Raw genomic sequence first — 20,256 nt, 5'->3', positions numbered from 1 at the left:
TACTTTTGTGTCATTTTTCCAACATTTTATCATGTGAAATTTAATTCTTAGTTAAATTTAAATGATGTACAATAATAATTTTATAATATAAACAAAACACACTTTATTTAAGATATTTATTCATTTTGAAGTAATAAAAAATATTCAGTTACAATAATCACTGATATTTTGTACTTTATTATATGTAGGACATGTCCAGCTTGATCTCCTCTTTTCTTTCTCTGGTTTTCTTTCTCTAGTGCTGAAGTCATATTGCTGAACAGCTGTACAGCTTCCTCCAGTCACTCTCGGTTTCCATCCTCATTTCTCTTCCTCACCTAAGAATCTTTGTTTCCTCAGAGATTTTCTGCGACTCTTTGGGCTTGTAGAGGTTCAGCTTTCTGTTTCTGCTGTTTCTCATAGTCAGAACTCAAAGTGCCCTCAGCTGAGCTTCATGTTTCTCCAATTGCTCTTGGTTTCTCAGAATGATCTTTTGATGATATATTTTATGGAGAGCAAAATATTTTAAGTTATTTAAAGTTAAATTTTATTTATTCTGGAATAATTTTCATGTCTGTTTTATTAATATTTATGTTCAAAAACATTGTTTTAGTGTGTTCAATAAATGTTTATCCTGTTCGCCCGCAACCTAAAGTGGGCTTTAAGTTTTGGCCCCCTGTGCAATTGAGTTTGACACCCTCATATAGATAAATATCATTAATTATTAATAATAACATAATTAAAGGTAATTGAGCAAATCTTTTATCTCAGAAGTGTGTATCAAACTGGTAGCCCTTCACATTAGTCGGTACCCAAGAAGTAGCTCTCGGTGTCAAAAAGGTTTGTGACCCCTGATTTATAATCTTGTTACATTTGTCCCCACATGAACATATACATTTTATATTTAGTCATTGTGATTTCACCCTTTTACATCGTATCTCTGTTGGTTTCTTTTATTCAGCTCCATCTCACAGACGTTCTGGGACAGCTCTTAGGAGCGTTCTCCGCCGACAGTATCATCAATTTCAGCTCTTCTTCCTCACCACTGAGATTGCTCCATTTATTAAACATCTCTACTCCAGCTGTTCCAGAGAACCCTGTCTGCCTCCTCACTTCGTGAAGAATACTTTTACACGTGATATGAGCACACAGACAGAGGAGTTTCCAGGTAGTCTAGCGTTCGGTAAGGCAGCTGAAGCGCTGCATTATGGGATCTGTAGTTTGTGTTATCAGCGCTTCATTTTGCCGAGACATTAATATCAATAATAATAGCTCTTTATAAAATCATCTCGCGGGCGGATTTGACACTGAGTTTGACACCCCTGATCTATGTGAAGACACTGATCATGTTAATGATTTCTCACAATAATTATCAACAATGATTTAACAAGGTAGGATACAGCTATTTTTAGAAAAGGCACCGGGCGACTCATGTGGTCCTTGCGGGCGAACTGGTGCACCACGTTGGTGACCCCTGATGTAGAATATAACACCGGGTTAGCTTCTAGCTTCTAGCTCCTCAGGCATGGAGTTTCTGGAGGTGTTGCTATCGCAGTAGATACGACCTTCAAACCAGAAAGACACAGACCTGAATAAACGGAGACACGCCCACAGTGCGTCTTCTTCGTGTTTACAGTGGTTCATCCTTCAATCCTACAATGCGTCGCTGCTGTAAACAGGTCAGACTGTAGTCTACAGAGAAACAGTCTATGAGACATGAACTCCTGCAGTCTCTCTGTAGGGGTTATGTAGCTTTATGTGAACAGTGAGGAGACTTTCATTAAGCTCATGCCTTCGCCTACAGACTTCTTAAAGAAGGTGAGATTATATTGACATTTCATTATAAATCTACTAAAATGATTCAGACAATGATACAAAGAAATGTGTCTTGTTCTTTCCAAAATGTGTGTTGTTCTTGGTTTTGTATTTATTTCTATACAGTGTATTTTAAGTCTGTGGTATTGTTTTGTTACATTTGCAGACTTTCCTGAAGCCCCTAAATTAATAATGGTCATAGTGACATTGGTAACATTGCATTAATGTAATAATATCTGATAGCCATTAGAGGGCACTCTCGTGCTGCATGTGGGTGTGTTTGCAGTGTGCAGAGTAAACGAGTAAAAAACGCTGCGCAGTCATGTCTCCGGTTCTTTCTGCGCATGCTCCGAACTTAATGGTATAATATGTGTTTTATAGCATAATGATGCAAACATAACAGTATTTACATTTATCACATTACTGTGCTGGAAAACAATACAAATTAAATAAAAAGAAGAAAAAATGTAGAAGAAGAAAAGCAGGACAAAGACAGAGGTAATGCGATGTAATGAATAGTGATGATCATATAAATAAACTAAGTTTAGTAAAAGTTTGTAAACAAACTTTATATTGGTCCAGTTTTAAAGTCTATTCTAAAAGTTATAAATAGTGTAATAATGTCTGGGTTTCCAGAGATCCGTGATTTAGTAACATTTACATTTTTTTTGTCACATGATACGTTTTAACAACATTTGACTCTATAGTTGTGTAGAATTTGGGTATTTGTGGTATTTGTAATTCGAAGTGGTTAATTCGATAATGTTTGTTTATAACTTGGCTTATTAAAAAAAAGCAACATTTGATGTAAAATTCCCTTTAAAAGTGTAGTACAGTGTAATTCATCGTGATACCGCTAGAGGGAGCTAAAGTTTAGTAGAACATTACTGCCACCTACTGGACATCGAACACTTTTTAAAATGAAGTGGAAGATTAAACAGTACTGTATGATAAAGAAGTGTTTAAATAAAGACATTTATGTGCAGGAAGACCAGATGTAATTATTCTTACTGTTTGTGTTTCATTTATAATGTGACCCAGACAGCACCTATATTTTATATTCGATCAGATATCAATGTTTGTTTGTTTTAAAGGAAAAAGAATAAATGCTTTTATTTCACCACACACTCATTAACAAGACAATGTAGTTATGAACAAATTTTCTTTACAAAACACAGGAAGCTGAAAGCAGCTGAGATGTAAATATCAGAGAGAACATTAAATATGATGTCAAATGTAGTGACAGACATTTTCATGTTGTTCTAATCAACAGTATTGGGTGACCTACGTTCCTGTGGTGGTGAACATGACTGCGAGTTCTCCAGAAGAACAAATGCTGGTAATGTACAGTTCAAACACACACTGTTTTTCACACAGAATAAACTAAAGCCCATCACTTCCTCATCACCTAAACACACTGTTCATTTAGATTTTACTTACGGCAGCCAAACGGCTCATTTTGTAAACCCCTTGATCACTTACTCTGTCTTTAAGGGAACTAAACGAAGAGGAATGAATGAAAAGTGGTATCCAATCTGTGATATTATTGGGGACCTGATTATGGTTCAGAACGATCTATAAAACATAACTGACTACTAAAATCAGATTGTCAAAATGTCCATATAGAGGAGTATGAGCGCAGCTGGCAACCGCTCTAAAAGGCCACGGCTCTGATTTGATTAAACAGAGTGAAGGTTATTCATGAAGTATATCAGAATTGTACAAATCAATTAAACTACTTACTCTATGAACTCTATTTAAACAAAATCATTACTGAGTTTGGACCAAAATGATATCTGTATGCTAATGTGTGCTAATCAGGAAATACGTTCTACCTACCTTTCCTAGCCTGACTTTAAAATCCCACCCCTGTCTGGCCTGCACTTCCTCCCTCACTCTGCCCTGTCTTTCCCTCCTGCATTGCCTGAGTTTCTCTCACCCACATTACTTCACCTACATTACCATACCTAACTGTGCTATATGTAATGAGGCACACAGGGACAAGGTAGAGACTTGGAGGTTGTTCGATGTAGTTGTGGGAAAGGTCAGGGGTCATGTGTGTTCCCTGGTGCTTTGAATTTGTCCCTGTGTATCCTTTTATAGCTGCAGGTTTCAAATACTGTTTACGTTAACCTTCAAATAGCTTTAGCATTTTTCTCATTTTTATGCGAAACGTATATGTTTTTTGTGTTACAGTATTATTACAGTGCTCCAGTACATGTGGTGCCTCCTCAGCAGTACTCAGTCCATCCCACAGGATTCAATACATGCTACACTCTACTCCCTGGACCTACTACCCCAACAAATGGTAAGTTCATCATGCCTTTCCAGTCATCCTTACAAAAAGCCTGGTTTTCTTGTAGGATGTTATGATCCTCACAGCTTACATGTTGGTCTTTAATTGAAACTGATACTGTTCTTATTAGTGTCTGCTGCAGGGATGTTCTACTATAATGATCAGGCCGTGTACAACCAGACTCCATTCCCAATGGTCCCTCCACTGCAGCAACATCCATCTACCAAGAGGAAGAGGAAAACAGTGCGTGTGCTTACTCTTTGTTTCAGTACTGGTTTATATACTGAGTAATGAACCTATTTATCTCTGATCATGTGCTATTTATTTCCCATTAAGATCGTTGTCTGAGATCCTAACCAGGACAACAAGGACATCATGGAGGAGATCATATCAGAAGCTGGCAGGAGTCGGAAGCCCACTCTGCCAGTGGGAAATGTCTTTTCCGTCCCTATGCCTCTGCAGGTAACAGTCACACACACATTCATAGAGGAAGCAGATTCTTCTGGCTAATAGCTCACCAGCCTTCCTCCTTATATTTACCTGTATTACCATTTCCCTTTTCCACTATTTTTTACTCATGTGTGCACTCTGTTTTTCCTAATTCTGATTATCCTCACACTTTCCACCTCAAATCCCAGCAACTGCACCAAGTGGTGGAAAATGAGCGTGGTGACCGCTCAGACTCGGAAAACTCGTACATTAATGCACTCGTAGGTCAAAGTACCACTGTAGCTGTGAAAGGAAGGAGGAAGACAGTGAACAATGACTTACTTGGTCGGCTACTGTTTAGATACAAGCCGTTGTAGCACGTTGAGTCTGGGTGAAGGGAGAGCTCACTAACTCCAGTTACAACAGAAATCATATAAACACAGACAGGTTTCCAAAACTCCTGCTTTTTTATTTTTGTTTGCAACAGCGTTATGGGTTAGTCAAAGACACTTAGAAAAGAGCATCAGAAAATAAAAAGGACATAATCCTCGGTCTCCACACACGCAGTAATACCAATAGTATGCAGTGCCGGTCTTTTCCCAAAATACCGCTCTGCTCCTAATAGAAGCGCAACATATTTCACCCGTTACACCGTGTGTAACGTGTCTTTCGTTAAAGCCTGTGTAAAGTACATTAGTGTAGACACCTGCAGCTTATAAACAGGTGCAGCTTATTTATGTTTATTTATGGTTTATTTATGGCTTATATAAGGGTGCGCTTTATAGTCCGGAAATTACGGTACACTTTTTTCTACCAGGTTTATAAGAATAATTGTTATTTGAACTGAATTGTGTTTGTGTGTAGTTACTAGCAGATGATAAGATTTATTTGGGACCGAATTTCGGGGGACGACGGCTGAACTGGAAGAACGGCTGCGATGGAGAAACTAGCGCTAGAGCCACATCCGAGCATCAGGTGAGTCTGTAGTGAATGTAGTCTGTGTCCTTTTTCAGCTCTCTCCTGTGTTCATGTTGTGAAAAAATTCAAAGCAGGTTGTGATTGTAGGTGTTGTTCTTGAAACTTAATTCAGTTTAATGCATGAGCATTTTTAGTCATGACACATCATGTCTCTTGTGTTTCAGTAAAACTCGACGCAGTGCCAGACTCGACTACAAACAAGCCTGCGCTATCAGAGGAGGAAATGGAGAAACGCTCTAAATCCATTATTGAGGAGTTTCTACACATAAATGATTACAAAGTAATGATCTCATGCAGTGTCTTATGATCACATTTAGTTGAATACACATCGGTTATTATCTTGTTACTGCGTCACATAATCGTGGTGGGTTCGTGTGCAGGAGGTCTCGCATTGCGTGGAGGAACTGGACCAGGGCGAGATGCTGGACGTTTTTGTTCGGGTGGGTGTGGAGACCACGCTGGAGCAAAACCAGATCACACGTGACCACGTGGGTCATCTGTTCCATCAGCTGCTGCAGGCTGGGATCCTCTCCACATCTCAGTTTTTTAAAGGGTGAGTGACATTCCTGCACCACACAGCTCCGTCTCCCACTGGCGCCAGAGACACTACTGTCTGCGTCATGAGATGTCCACAGCTTGATGACATATTTACACCCAATGGGGTTATTGTTAGCATTATTATGAATACGCTTGCGTTTACATTTGGTCATTTTCAGAGAATTTTATAAGAGAATCAGAATCCTTTAATAAGACTTTTGTCTTTTTTTTCTTTTTGTTCTCTTTTCCCCCATTTTCTTACCTCTCCTTGTTTACACAGGTTCTCAGAAACCCCTCGAGATAGCAGATGATATGGCGATTGGCATTCCTTACGTATGGCAGTACATAGCGGAGCTCGTTAATCCTGTGCTTCAGGAAGGAGGAATCTCTTTGAGAGAATTATTAATGTATTTACAGTTACATTTGAGACTTTACATATACATTTTTTGCTGGAAAGGAAGTTGGTGTTTGTTTTTAATTGTTGATTTCTTGTGAATTCCAGTGAATTTAGCAAACCACTACTTCCTGTGGCAAGAGCCGGCATATTATTTGCAGAAATATTGCAGCTTCTCTGCAAACAAATGGTGAGCTGTGAGATCTTCTATAGAACATGACTGAAAAAAGGAAAGTGTTTTGTCATACTAGTTGAAAAAGGTACTTTTTTGTTCAAGTCATTGCTGTGTTTTTCTTCACTTTAGAGCCAAAAGGAAGTGGAGGCCTTATGGAGGGACTCTAAACTGAGCTGGGCTGATTTTCTTCCTGAAACCGTGGATGGGAACAACTTCATTACTGAGCAGGTGAGCTGTTGGCTGCACAGTAGATTTAGACTCCATTGGAAGATCTGGACCAAACAGGATCCAGTGGGCAGTAGATTTTCTACTACTTGAGTAATAATAATAGAAGAGCTGAGTAAAAGTGACAGCATAGTTATTTTGTGAAAATCATTTCGCTTTAAAATTGATTTGAAATACTATTGTTTATGTCTGATTTAATCGCTTAGCTCGGCATATTTTTGGCTGGTTGTTACAGAGGGCTTTTAAAAATGTGCAATAATCAATATGGGTTAAAACTCATACTGTGATCAATTTCATTTGTTAGTATAAGAACATTGTCAGTGAACTCAAATGGCAGCTCGTCTGATCAGAAAAGAGAAAAGTGTTTGTGTTTGTGGTGTAAAAAGCAGTGTGTTGGTTGGTAGACTTGATGCAGTTTTATTTATAAACCAGCACAAGTGCTGCCCTGGTATTTTCTCGTCCTGGTATCATAAGTGTAGATAAACATAGGTTGTGTTTAATTGACAGCCCTGATGAAGTCTGATGACCTGAAGAGGGTGGAGCTGAGACTTCAGGCAGCAGACGGACTTCTGAGGAGGAACATCAGCACCACACGAGAGGTTAGAGGTCACACAACCTGTAATTAATCCTGGAGGAATTAAGTGTGATTAGAAAGATAGCCATTTAAATGTAAGTGTGTGTGTGTGTGTGTGTGTGTGTGTGTGTGTGTGTGTGTGTGTGTGTGTGTGTACTGAAAAATTTATTTAATTTGTTTGTTGTGTGAATTGCCAATTTATTATTATAAATGTTTATATTGTATTTATGTATTTATTTGTAAATGTATTTACTGTAAACTCTTATTAAAGATAAAGTAAGTGCAGATTGTTGTTATTTATTTATCTTTTTAGGTGGCAGCAGGATGGGGGCAGGTCATGATGTGGAAGAAACCGTGGATGAAATCTCCGCGAGACGGAACGTCATACTGTAATTCTTGGAGATTCCATCGTCCGGCATGTCCGCGCTACCGGAGACAATAGTAAGGTGCACACTCGCTGTTTTCCTGGTGCTCGTGTTCTCGATGTCGCTGCGCAGGTACCCGCGATCTTGAACGAGAACTTTGCAGCGGTTGTTCTTCATGCCGGAACGAACTACACCAGGCTGAGGCAAACAGAGATCTTAAAGAGGGATTTCAGGATCCTGGTGGAGACGGTACGCAGCACATCACCCACAACGAGGATTATAGTGTCAGGACCTCTTCCCACTTACCAGCGAGGGGCTGAGAAGTTTAGTAGACTCTTTGCACTAAATGAATGGTTACAGTCATGGTGTCGAGAGAACATAAACTTCTCTTTATTAATAACTGGAACTGTTTCTGGGAGCGTCCGAGGTTCTTCCGCCCTGATGGCCTGCACCCCAGCAGAGTTGGAGCAGCAGTGCTATCAGATAACATCTCTAGGATACTTCACAACATCTGACTGGTAAGACATCAGGAAACTTACGACTATGAGAACATTTATACAACAAACCAAATAGTTACAAGTTCACACACAGCCCAGTTTATAGAAACCGTATCTATTCCTCGTGTAGTAAAACCAAGAATTAAATACACAAGATCCAGAAATAATCTTATTACTGTTAAAACTGAAAAATGCAAGATAAGCAAACACCAAAAAGTTCTAAAGTTTGGTCTTTTAAACATTTGATCACTTGCACCCAAAGCACTGATTGTAAATGAGATGATCACAGAGAATAATCTCTCAGCACTCTGTCTCACTGAGACCTGGATTAAACCAGGTGATTATATGGGTCTAAACGAGTCGACACCGTCAGGATATGTTTATAAGCATGAGCCCCGTCAGACAGGAAGAGCTGTATGATGTTATTACCAAAGCTAAATCAACATGTCAGTTAGATCCCATTCCAACTAATCTATTGAAGGAAGTGTTACATACAGCTGGTGAGCATCTTCTCAATATTATTAACTCCTTACTATCTTACAGATACGAGACACCTGTCATTCACCTGTATATCTTGACTGACAGGTGTCTTGTCCAATGATCTGTAAATTTCCATTCGCAAACTATACCTACATTTTCCGGTTTGTCTGACTTGTCGTTGTGTTTTTTGTCTCATGACGACTCTTTATGTCGAGACCTTCACATAGTCAGTAGACTGAAAGCACGGGGAAACATATTAGATTTGCTCAGCAGGTATCTGCACTGGGATGAGGTAAGTAGATGAATCTCAGTGTTCCTCTCAGTTCCATTGTTTATTACTGGCAGGCCAGAACAGTCATCAAACATCTTTTTTCACCAGGACTTTTCATGTATTTTACTGCCTACTTCTTAAAACAGGGGTGATGTGGTCATATTTCCTAGATCTAGTGAGGACTCTTGCTGCTGCATTCTGGACTAACTGAAGCTTATTTCTGCACTTACTCACACACCCAGACAGTAAAGCGTTACAGTAGTCTAATCTACAAGTAACAAAAGCATCAACTAGTTTTTCTGCATCCTGTAACGACATCATATTTCTAATTTTAGCAATATTTCTAAGGTGAAAGAAGGCGATCCTGGTGATATTATTCACATGAGTCTTAAAGGAAAGTCTACAGTCAATAATCACAGCAAGATCTTTAACTGCTGTACACGCTGAAACAGAAACACCATCCAGAGATGCTACGGAATCAGAAAGGTTGCTTCTAGGGTTAAGGTTAGGGTTAGGGTCATGTGATGGAAATGTCTTTGCAGGCGGACGAATGCTATTTGTTCTGTTATTGAACTAGAAACAGTGAATGTTGAGATGTTTGGGAACTGATTATTGTCTGTATATATGCAGGTCAGGGGTTTTTTCATGCTGGAACACTGTTTATTACAATGAGACGATGATGTAAGATGACGAGCCAAACCACGGAGACGAAGCTGACTGAGGTGAACCCCTCAAACTAACCCAGGAACAGAGAAGGAACTTTCTGACCACCTGCTGGTTTTGTACAAACAGAGTAAAGGTTTTTAAAGTAATATTTTTAAGGAGACAGAATGTTTTATGTTACAGATTTTTCTGGAACTGTGGAATCGATGGATTCAGACTCAATTGAACCGAAACCAGTGAATTGACTCTTTATACCTTTATTTTGATGTTAATAAACTCTCTTGAACTGAATCTACGGAGTCAAAATTATCGAACCAAATCTTTTTTAACTGAATGGACTGAAAAATGTAAATATTTCTATTGAATTAAATTGTTATTTTGTAATGTTTTGAATGCCAAAGTGTTATTTTTGATGTTTTGTAACTAACTGAGGTTCTCAAAAGTTATATTTGAACAGTAGATGTTATAAGGCTGCATTTTAACTAAACCTTTTTGCAGCAAGCGATAGTTTTGATCAGTTTCACTTCTGTTCATGTACAATTGTGTTTAAACAGAATTGGGTTTTGTCACATTTTCCCAAAATATTATCATGTGGATTTTAATACTTAGTTGGGAATTAAATGTCATAAACACTTTAATAAAAGAAACAAAACACCCACATAATTCAAGTATTTAGTTGTTATTAGTATTACAACAAACATAGTAGAAATAGTAAAATATAGTAGAGAGGTAAAAAACTATATGTATGGTGTGTGTTCACATGCTGAATCTAAACCTGCCCAGAGCTTTGCAGATTCTCTCCACTGCTGCCATTTCCTGTTCCTCATGAATTATTGAGGAATCTGGTTATAAAGCGAGTAATGTCTCGTTTGGGCTTTTGTTTTTTTCTAAATTTATTCTCCAACTCCAAAGTTTCCTCCAGCTCAACAACATGTTCCTCCAGTCGCTCTCGTTCTCTCATCAAATTATTTCTCTTGTGCTCCGCCCTCTTTTTCTCTTCCTCACAGTGGTTGAGGGAATCCTGGAGCTTCCTGGTGGTTTGGAGATGTGAGATTGTCATTTCCTCCATGTTTAATTTGGCCTTCTTTTTTTCTTTCTCTATTTTCTTTCTCTCGAATTTCAACGCGACCTCAAGCACAGCAAGACGTGTCTCCACTCGCTCTCGGTCTGCGATCAATTTATTTTTCTCGTTCTCGCAATGATCCAGAGAATCCTGAAGCTCCCTGAAGGTTTGAATCTGTAACATGTTCATTTCCTTCATGTATAGTCTGGCCTTTTTTTCTTTCTCTCTTTTCAAAGTGGCCTCAAGCTGAGCAACACGTTCCTGCAGTTGTTTTTGTTCTCTCGCCCAGCTCTCTCTCTCACGTTCTACTGTTTTCTCCTGTTGCTCATAGAGTTTCAGGAAAGACTGGAGCTTGGTGATGTTTTGGAGGTGTGGGGGGTTTTTCTCAGTTATGTCCTGTTCCCACTGCCTTATTCTAGAAGCCAAAGTAACCTCCAGCTTTTGCACCGTCTGTAGCAGAATGGCTTTCTCTTCTCTCTCTTCTGTTAACTTCTCTATCATTAGAAGAGAAAATGCGTCCAAGTCTTTTACTACTTTCTCCATGTGTTCCAGCGTCTCCTTCATTTCAGCAATCTGCTCAGATTTCTTCTCTTTTCTGCTTTGAAATATTTCTCTAAACCTTCTGAAGAGCCCCATGTTTACGTCTCTTTACTCAAATGCACAAACCTCGGAAATGAGATAAACAGAGACGCGTTCAGACTTACAGACATTGTCATACTGTGACGTCACACAGAGATGCCCCGCCCACCGTCTGTGATGTCACCCGGTATCTTTCTTAACCAGACACACTCACTATGCGCATGCGCACATTACAGAGAGAAAGCGCGGATAAAATATCATGGCGTCTTCCCAACGTTTCTGTTGTTCCTGAGAGAAGAGTGATATTACAGTCATAAATAAGATAAAAACGGCTGTAAACTGTGTATAAAGCGAGTGAAGGTCAGCGGGACTCCATGCTCTCTGAGGACGGGCCAGGGCTAGCTTAGCATGCTAACTTCAGTAGATATCTCTGTTACATAATACATAGAGGTTTTTAAAGTCCAAACTGTCTTTGATTCACATTCTGTTGATAATTGTATTTGATTGATGAGTGTTTAAACTACACTTATTACATAGAGCTCCATAGAGAAGGCAGTTAGTACGCCGTATTTGTGTCTAAGTTGAGTTCTTATTTCAAGAAATCTTACCAAGTGTAATTATTTTACTGCACTGGCAAATCATTGGACTTGTTTCTAGTCTGTAGAGTTTCTTCTTAAATCATGCTTTTATTTCTTTATTTCGACCGATATTTTTATATTGTGTATTTTATATTATGTTTTTTATCCCTGACCACCGAGCACCATAGAGTGGATAAAAATGTATTAATATTCATTTTAGAATTGTATTAATAGTCTTAAGAGTAAAGTTTGAAGTCATCGAGGATGTAACACGGCTTTAAAAAAGAGCTGGAATAAATAGAGTGAGAACAGCAGCCGCCTCACAGACTCCACATCACAGATCACAGACTCTGGAGTCACATTTTACCTCCTGAATCTCTACTTCTACTGAAATACATGTCCATCACTGGGAGTGATACAAACAGAGACTCAGGGTTTTTCATTTTTATTTTTTAATCTGATAAAACATTTTGAGGTGATTATTTTATTTACGTGGTTTGATCTATTCATGCTGCTGAGGGTTTGGGTCTCATTCAAATCTGAAAAACAAGAAGAAGATCACACACTTTAACAGCAGGAACAAGAAGCACCAAGTCTTCAGAATGCAGCCACATCATTATTCACATCTTCACACGTGATGAAGTGATACACGACTGCATGTTCATTACCTGAATGAGATCCAACACACTCGTCCACACACTCATTCACGGTGGTTCTGTAACAGCATCTGCTTTGAGGAGATACTAACCTGGGTCTGGGTCTGGGTCTGAGGTTGCGAATGGCCTCGATGGGAGCAACATCAACTGCAAAAGAAGAAAAGATGCATTTACCACAAAAGAATAAAACGTATGAATTATGGCGTGATGAAATTATACACGATTCACACACTCGTTCACACACTCGTTCACAGTGGTTCTGTAACAGCATCAGCTTTGAGGAAACACTTACTTCCATCTGGATCCTCCTCCTGAGGTTTAATGATATTTTGGTGCCACCTGCATTGATACTAGGAGGAGCATCAACCATTTACTGGTGTGTGTTTCTGACCATCCTGAGAGAGAGAGAGAACAGACAGATGGTGAGAACCTAGGTTTTACAAAGATAATACACATGGACTTGGACATGGACACACACACACACACCTTTCTACTGTAGGATTCCAGGGTTCATCACCACATTGATTGACTGAAGCCATTTTTCATCTATCGAGAGCCAAGAATGCACTGGAAAAAATCCAACTTGCAAATTGTTCACTAAATTATAAGTTAGCTGGACATATTTTTGAGCACAGTGTTGAGTTTACTCATAAAAAAAGATTTAACTGCATGTTTACTAATATTTTGTCCAATGAAAAAGAACAATTAAGTTGGGAAAAGCTTTATTCTGTTCTTAACCTTCGTGATTGAACAACTATTTTGTCTTCCTGCTTCTGCACTGTATGTGTTCTGCTTTTATTCTCTTCTATAATGCTGGTTATTATTCTACTGTCATTGAATCAAGTTATATTCTTTATACTTTAATTGTTTATTCTTATATGTTTAACTGTATTGTTCTGCTTAGTCATGTTAGTATCTGGGTCATGCGTCATTCGTACTTTCCGAGCTGACTATGTTACAGAGTGTACACACATCATAAAATACACACAACAACAACATGATTTATATACGATATAATCAAAGAATCAGAATTAAAGCATAGAAAGAGTTTAGTGATTTTAGTTATAAGGAAACGTTTGTTACAGTCATTTTTTTCTCATTGATTAGGGCGATAATCCCTCCATCCAAATCCACATAGATGTTTTGATCCATATCTGTGGAGATGTTTTCTGTAGAAGACTCTTCACCTGTAATTTTATACACTGGGAGCTGTACGTATTGTCTAAACAATGACAAGGAATTCCACAACAGATAAAACATGCCACGGCTGCAAGGATTATTAAAATTGTAGTCCCAGTCTGACCCTATTCTACTCTATTTATTAGTATATTATGTTCATTATACTTGGAGTAAACAGGTTACATGAGTTTGATTAAAATATGGGATAAATAGGTTAAATTAAGCTACTTCATTGTATCTAATAGATTCTATACTAATTATTAGGTCAATTTGTTGGATTAATATAAAAAGTTAAACTATAAAAGCTAAGATTAGCTAGCCGGCTAGTTACCCATGCTAATGTCACTAAAGAATTACTTTTCACTTTTCGAAGCTTTTACTAAATAGTCTACATTTTTTTTAGGTTGCTGCTAATCACTGCTTTTTTCTTCTTGCTGCAGTTTGTTTGTTTGGTGGTTGTCAAGGAGATACTAGAATTCTTATTATGATATATTATGATTTATCATAAAAGCGATTCTGTACACATCACTCTGGTCACATGACCAGCTGGAGACTTAAGTCCCAAAGCACTTAAAGCACAAACACACTGCAAAATATTATTTTAATACAAAATTACCTTCAAATATCAATCTAGAAAAATGGCCCTAAATCCTGTTTGTACACAAAACAGACACATGAATCTCATTTAAAATGCTTTCAGTGATTCTACATTCTGTTTATATGAAGTGTTTCCGCAGTTTGCATGTTAATTGGCTGGATGGAGCTTTTATTGATTAGTTATTTATCCAGTTATCATCTGTTAACCTGTTATTTCAACAAAACCAGATTTTCAATTCATTTTTATTTGTATTGCGCTTTTAACAATGAACATTGTTTCGAAGCAGCTTTACACAGATAATGTGGTGATAAAAATAAATAAGATGTTCTATATGTGTAAGTTTATCTCTGATGAACAAGCCGGTGCCGACTGTGGCGAGAAAAAACTCCCCGAGACGGCATAAGGAAGAAACCATGAGAGGAACCAGACTCAAGAGGAAACCCGTCCTCATCTGGGTTTCACTAAATGTCCATTTATTACAGCTAAATGATGTTAAGTGATGATCAGATACAAACTGTAGTCCTGAATCAGTGTAGCAGACTGTTAACATAAACTACAGTCCAATAAATAATACAAAAATAAAAAAAAATGGCCCTGAATCCTGTATGTACTGTAGATGTTTTGTTTGAAGTGTTGTGATCATGAAGATGAAATCCTGCAGGTTATTTGGGTTTGTACTGAGTGATAGTTGTTTCATAAACACCTTCTTATAAAATCCAACTCAAATGTTAAATAAAAATTCACTCTAAATTTGTAATCAGCGGCGTCTCACCATCACATTCCACTACGGGAGCGCAGGAGGAGGAGATGCCCGACTGCATGGAATACAGGGGAACATCAAATCCCCTACCATTAGATAACTGCAGAACACAGTGTAAATAACGACATATTTTCCTTCAATAAATCTGGAAATGCAGCCATTACGCTCTCACACAGTCGTTACTCTCTTTATGTTCTCATTTTCAGTCCTAACTATAATGATGTTCATGACAAAACTGGCATGAAGAAACGTGTTCACATGTCACATTTTCATCTTCAAATTGTATCTCGGGTGATGATGCCACTAATTCATGCTGATTTTGCCAAGGTGTTAATGATCAGTGTAATTACTGTAAACATATAAATGCTGTGGTGACCCCCGTGTGTAATGCTGCATGATGGCACTGCTGGAGGATTACACCAATGGAAGATTAAGGAGAGAAAGAGTCTCCAGGGACCATGATGATTTCTCGGCCCATGATGATGACTGGCTAATAATCTGATTTAGATTCCTACAGCTGTGCTCCTGGATCTATGTGATCTATGCAGCTGCAGGACGTGATGACTGGCTTCTTGGTGACTTTAACAACATGTAGAAATTGTAAACATTGTCCTGATGTAGTCTATAATATGACAGGTGACAGAGGCCTCACCCCTCAGACGCTCCTCACCTCCAGAAATGCAGATGTGGAGCTCTGGATGTCTCAGGTGGAAGACTTCTATACCACCCGGAAAAAGTGTGTAAGATTATCAGGGTGTGTGGTGTTTTGCACAATGTGGCACTGAGGACCAGTTTCCCTCTCCCTCCTGACCTCCCTCCCCCTCAGCATTATGACCCCGAGCCACAGCCCCCTGCCCCACAAGAGGTATATAAACTAAGTGGAAGAATTCATGAGGAGGTCATACGCCGTTTGTAAGGAAGACAAAAATAATGGTTGTTATTAGTGTTTATTGTGACTCTTTGTAGTAAAAGATTAAAATCAAGATTTAAAAAAAGATAAAAAAAAAGATGTGACAAGACAGAAATAAAAAATGATCAAAAGACGAGACGATCTACAAAATACAATAGCTTTACACTCAGCTTTATACTATTGACTATAAGTGTAAAACTATCATAAATAGCCATAAGAGAAACAGAAAGAGGAAAAGGCATGTTCAGACTCTCTGTTTCTCTTGTCGCCTTCTTTTTTCTATTTCTCATTTTCTTTTGAATGTTTTCTTGTCTCAGCTGAGCAACAATTTCCTCCCATCGCTCTCGGACTCTCATATAATGATCTGTTTTATTCTCTGAAGTCTTCTTTTCTTCCTCACAGAGATTCTGGGTATCCTGGAGCCCCCTGTTGGTCTGAAGCTGTAAATTGTTCCTCTCCTCTATGTCAAGTTTAGTTTTCTCTCTTTCATCCTCCTGTTTTTCTTTAAAATCCAACGTAGGCTCAAACTGAGCAACACGTTCCTCCAGTCGCTCTTTCTCTCTGATCAAATGATCTCTCTCCTGCTCTGCACTATTTTTTATTTTCTCACAGTGATTCTGAGTATCCTGGAGCTCCATGGTGGTCTGTTCTAAAGTGAGCTTAAGCTGAGCAACATGTTCCTCCAGTCGTTTTTGTTCTCTCCTCCAGCTCTCTCTCTCACATTTTACAGTTTTCTCCAGTTCCTCATGGATTTTCAGGGAAGACTGGAGCTCCATGGTGGTCTGTTCCAAAGTGACCTCAAGCTGAGCAACATGTTTCTCCACTTTCGTTTGTTCTCTTGTCCAGCTCTCTCTCTCACCTTCTACAGTTTTCTTCAGTTCCTCATTGATTTTCAAGGAAGACTGGAGCTTCATGGTGGTCTGATCCAAAATAAACTCAAGCTGAGCAACACGTTCCTCCAGTTGTTTTTGTTCTCTCGCCCAGCTCTGGCTTCTCTCAGTTATGTCCTGTTCCTGCTGCTTTCGCTCAGAAGCCAAAGTAGCCTCCAGCTTTTGCACCGTCTGTAGCAGAATGGCTTTCTCTTCTTTCTCTTCTGTTATCTTCTCTAACATTAGAAGAGAAAATGCATCCAAGTCTTTCACTACTTTCTCCATGTGCTCCAGCTTCTCCTTTATTTCAGCAATCTGCTTAGTTTTCTTCGATCTTCTGGTTTGAAAAATCTCTCTAAACCTTCTGAAGAGCTCCATGTTTATGCCTCTTTACTCACAAGCAAAAACCTCGGAAATGAGAGAAACAGAGACGCGTTCCCAATTATAGACGTTACCTTACTGTGACGTCACAGGGAGATGCCCCGACCTCCGTCTGTGACGTAACCAGGTCTCTCTTAACCTGACACTATGCGCATGCGCACATTACAGAGGTAAAGAGCGGATAAAATATCATGTCTTCACAGCTTTTCTGTTGTTCCTGAGAGAAGAGCGATATTACAGTCATAAATAAGATAAAAACGGCTGTAAACTGTGTATAAAGCGAGTGAATCCGAGTTGAGAACCGGAAGTTGACCGGAGTGACTCTATGAATGTTGCAGAATCATAAATGACCAGTAGGTGGCAGTGTGATGTGTATTAGAGCTCACTGTCACAGCAGGTAATTAGAAGTAGTGGAGCTCTAATGACGTCATTAATAGCGAGGACAAGACACACAGCAGTTTGGGATTCTTTTATTGACTTTATTGATGAATTGATTTGGAGTATGATTGTGTTTCTGATCAAAGTAAGTTCATGTGTATGGAGTAAAAACAACCTGTACATTTCTCACTTCCAGACAGTATTATGAGATGTTCATCTGCTGGAAGTTCATGTTTAATGCTGCTTGTTTTATAGGATTTATGAGCTGGAATAAATGTTTCAATATTGGTTTTGTTTTAAACGAGTGTTGCATTTAAAGCTACTTTTTCCCCTCAACTATAAGGAGGCAGAAGTTGGAAAAAAAAAAAATTCCAGTTTAATTTGGGATTATAATAAAACCTGTATGTGAGTATTTTACACATGCTGTTTATTGTATTTATTGTAAAACTATATGCTTCAGATGAGTTTTATTAATCTTTAAATGAACTTAAGTTTACTGAACTAATTACTGTTACTTATATGAAAATAAACCCGGTTTCTTGAACCCTGTTCGGTTTCAGCCCCACTTTTGGGCCTCACAGCTGAAAATGACCTTCCTGACTTTCAATGGTAAAAGTTTCTGACAACAGTGTGCTACATACACAATTTACATCTCTTTTGAAAGAACACACTTTGGGCTTTACATCATCCAAAGATGCTGAAGTTCCTTAGAAAAAAATGTGTATGTCATAAAACAATATATTTTTTTATATATAAATACATCAATTCGGTCCTGAAACAATCCAGAATAGTGACGGGTTAAAAGTCACATGTGTAATGAGTTTATATTTTAACTTTAAAGAAAATACAATAAAAAGGAGATTCCTATAAACATTATTCTGAGACTGTGTGTAGTCCTTTTCTTCCTCCGTCTGTTTGAGGAAAAGCAGCCTGATAACCAAATGTACTGGGAATAATAACATTCACACAATAAGCATAAGACTGGTATTTGAACATTAGAAAAACAGAAGAAGAAGAAAGTAATGACAATAAAAGTAGCACAATGCTTCCTTCAGTGCCTCTGTGAATGATGGAGCACATCTGGACCTTCCTTTTATCCTTCCATTCTACAAACAGCACATCCTCTTCTCTCAGCCAGTGATGAGGCCTCGAGGAGCTTTTTTCAGAAGCTTGTTGGTGATGGTTTGAGGGTTTGTGGACTGAATTTTCCCACATGCTCAGATGTTCAACGAACAGTTTGTAGCCCGTTCCCAACATCTTCTCATCAACAAGTGCCATGACAGATGGTCTACAGACTGGCTGGGGTGTAAAATCCTAATTCCACCTCTCTTCTGGTGTGTTGGGGGATACAACCAGTGAAGACTGGGATTTTCTGTCTCTCACTCTTACTGGTAGAGCTGAAACAGGTGCTGAGTTTGGAGACTGCTTGAACCTCTTTTCTGGTTGATGGCTGGTGTGTGGAACCCACTTCTCCTCAGAAGATTCAACTAAATGGCTGTTGGAAGACAAAGAAAGAAAAAAAGTAGCATTGTATATCAAGTACATACTTTTGTAGTAGTATGAAATCAGAAAGGGGGCAAACACTTTTTCACACCACTGTGTATATTTATTTGCATGTTTGTCACACTTTAATGTTTCAGATTATCAAACTAATTTAAATATTAGTAAAAGATACACAAGTGAACACGACATGCAGATTTTAAATGAAGGTTTTTATTATTGAGGGGAAACAAAATCCAAAACTACATGGCCCTGTGTGAAAAAGTCTTTGCCCCCCTGTTAAAACTGTATTTTATCACATCTGAGTTCAATTTCTCTCACCACACACAGGCCTGATTACTGCCACACCTGTTCACAAGCAAGAAATCTCTTAAATAGGACCTGCCTGACAAAGTGAAGTCGACCAAAAGATCCTCAAAAGCTAGACATCATGCTGAGATCCAAAGACATTCAGGAACAAATGAGAAAGAAAGTAATTGAGATCTATCAGTCTGGAAAAGGTTATAAAGCTATTTCTAAAGCTTTGGGACTCCAGTGAACCACAGTGAGAGAAATTATTCACACATGGCAAAAACATGGAACAGTGGAGAACCTTCCCAGGAGTGGCCAGCTGACCAAAATTACCCCAAGAGCACAGAGACCACTCATCCAAGAGATCACAAAAGACCCCACAACAACATCCAAAGAACTGCAGGGCTCACTTGCCTCAGTTAAGGTCAGTGTTCATGACTCCACCATGGGAAAGAGACCTGGCAAAAATTGTCTACTGCCTGAATGCAGTTGTTGCTGCTAAGGGCGGCCCATCCAGTTATAAGGTTTAGGGGCAAACACTTTTTCACACAAGGCCATGTAGTTTTGGATTTAATAATAAAAGTTTTTCCTTAATAATAAAAACCTCCATTTAAAAACTGCATGTTCACTTGTGTTATTGTTACTAATATTTAAATGAGGTTGATGATCTGAAACATTATCGTGTGACAAACATACAAAAAAATACGAAATCAGGAAATTGCAGTTGCTCAGCTGGAGGTCACTTTGGAACAAAACCAGCATGGAGTTTCAGGATTCTCTAAATCAGTGTGAGAAAGAGAAGAAATGTGCAGAGCATCAGAGAAATATGAGAGGAA

General features: G+C 38.6%; 2 protein-coding genes across 4 annotated transcripts in view; both read left to right on the top strand.

The window, feature by feature from the left end:
• LOC124384641 (eukaryotic translation initiation factor 4 gamma 3-like) overlaps window positions 1-20,256 on the top strand; it is a 271,327-nt gene that overhangs the window by 185,629 nt on the left and 65,442 nt on the right. The window contains exons 3-9 of one of the 2 annotated variants that reach the window (XM_046847670.1): window positions 5,662-5,777; window positions 5,878-6,050; window positions 6,315-6,441; window positions 6,537-6,618; window positions 6,733-6,831; window positions 7,336-7,427; window positions 7,716-8,049. In XM_046847670.1, coding sequence (XP_046703626.1) covers window positions 5,767-5,777; window positions 5,878-6,050; window positions 6,315-6,441; window positions 6,537-6,618; window positions 6,733-6,831; window positions 7,336-7,341 — 498 coding nt within the window. In that variant the 5' untranslated portion in view covers window positions 5,662-5,766 and the 3' untranslated portion in view covers window positions 7,342-7,427; window positions 7,716-8,049. Of the gene's footprint in view, window positions 1-5,661; window positions 5,778-5,877; window positions 6,051-6,314; window positions 6,442-6,536; window positions 6,619-6,732; window positions 6,832-7,335; window positions 7,428-7,715; window positions 8,050-20,256 lie in introns of those variants that run through there. The other variant, XM_046847671.1, reaches the window with a different exon arrangement.
• On the top strand, window positions 1,642-5,481 carry LOC124384655 (eukaryotic translation initiation factor 4 gamma 3-like). 2 transcript variants are annotated; one of them, XM_046847698.1, is made up of 6 exons: window positions 1,642-1,797; window positions 3,068-3,133; window positions 3,991-4,102; window positions 4,221-4,333; window positions 4,427-4,552; window positions 5,384-5,481. In XM_046847698.1, the coding sequence occupies exons 1-5, from the start codon at window positions 1,768-1,770 to the stop codon at window positions 4,436-4,438; spliced, it is 333 nt and encodes a 110-aa protein (XP_046703654.1). In that variant the 5' UTR covers window positions 1,642-1,767; the 3' UTR covers window positions 4,439-4,552; window positions 5,384-5,481. The 2 variants fall into 2 exon arrangements, with proteins under 2 accessions (XP_046703654.1, XP_046703653.1); XM_046847697.1 differs by lacking the exon at window positions 1,642-1,797 and adding an exon at window positions 2,102-2,155.

The sequence above is a fragment of the Silurus meridionalis genome, chromosome 4 (genome assembly GCF_014805685.1).
Source record: "Silurus meridionalis isolate SWU-2019-XX chromosome 4, ASM1480568v1, whole genome shotgun sequence".
Lineage (NCBI taxonomy): Eukaryota > Metazoa > Chordata > Actinopteri > Siluriformes > Siluridae > Silurus > Silurus meridionalis.
Note: the sequence above shows the minus strand (reverse complement) of the source record. Positions and strands in the feature narration are given on the sequence as shown.

Excerpts from the sequence above, each read along its gene's own strand:
- LOC124384655 (XM_046847697.1), top strand. The coding sequence starts at position 2,117 with ATGTCTCCGGTTCTTTCTGCGCATGCTCCGAACTTAATG. Across the intron at positions 2,156-3,067 it reads CGCATGCTCCGAACTTAATG|TATTGGGTGACCTACGTTCC; the intron begins GTATAATATGTG and ends TCTAATCAACAG. Across the intron at positions 3,134-3,990 it reads CTCCAGAAGAACAAATGCTG|TATTATTACAGTGCTCCAGT; the intron begins GTAATGTACAGT and ends TTTGTGTTACAG.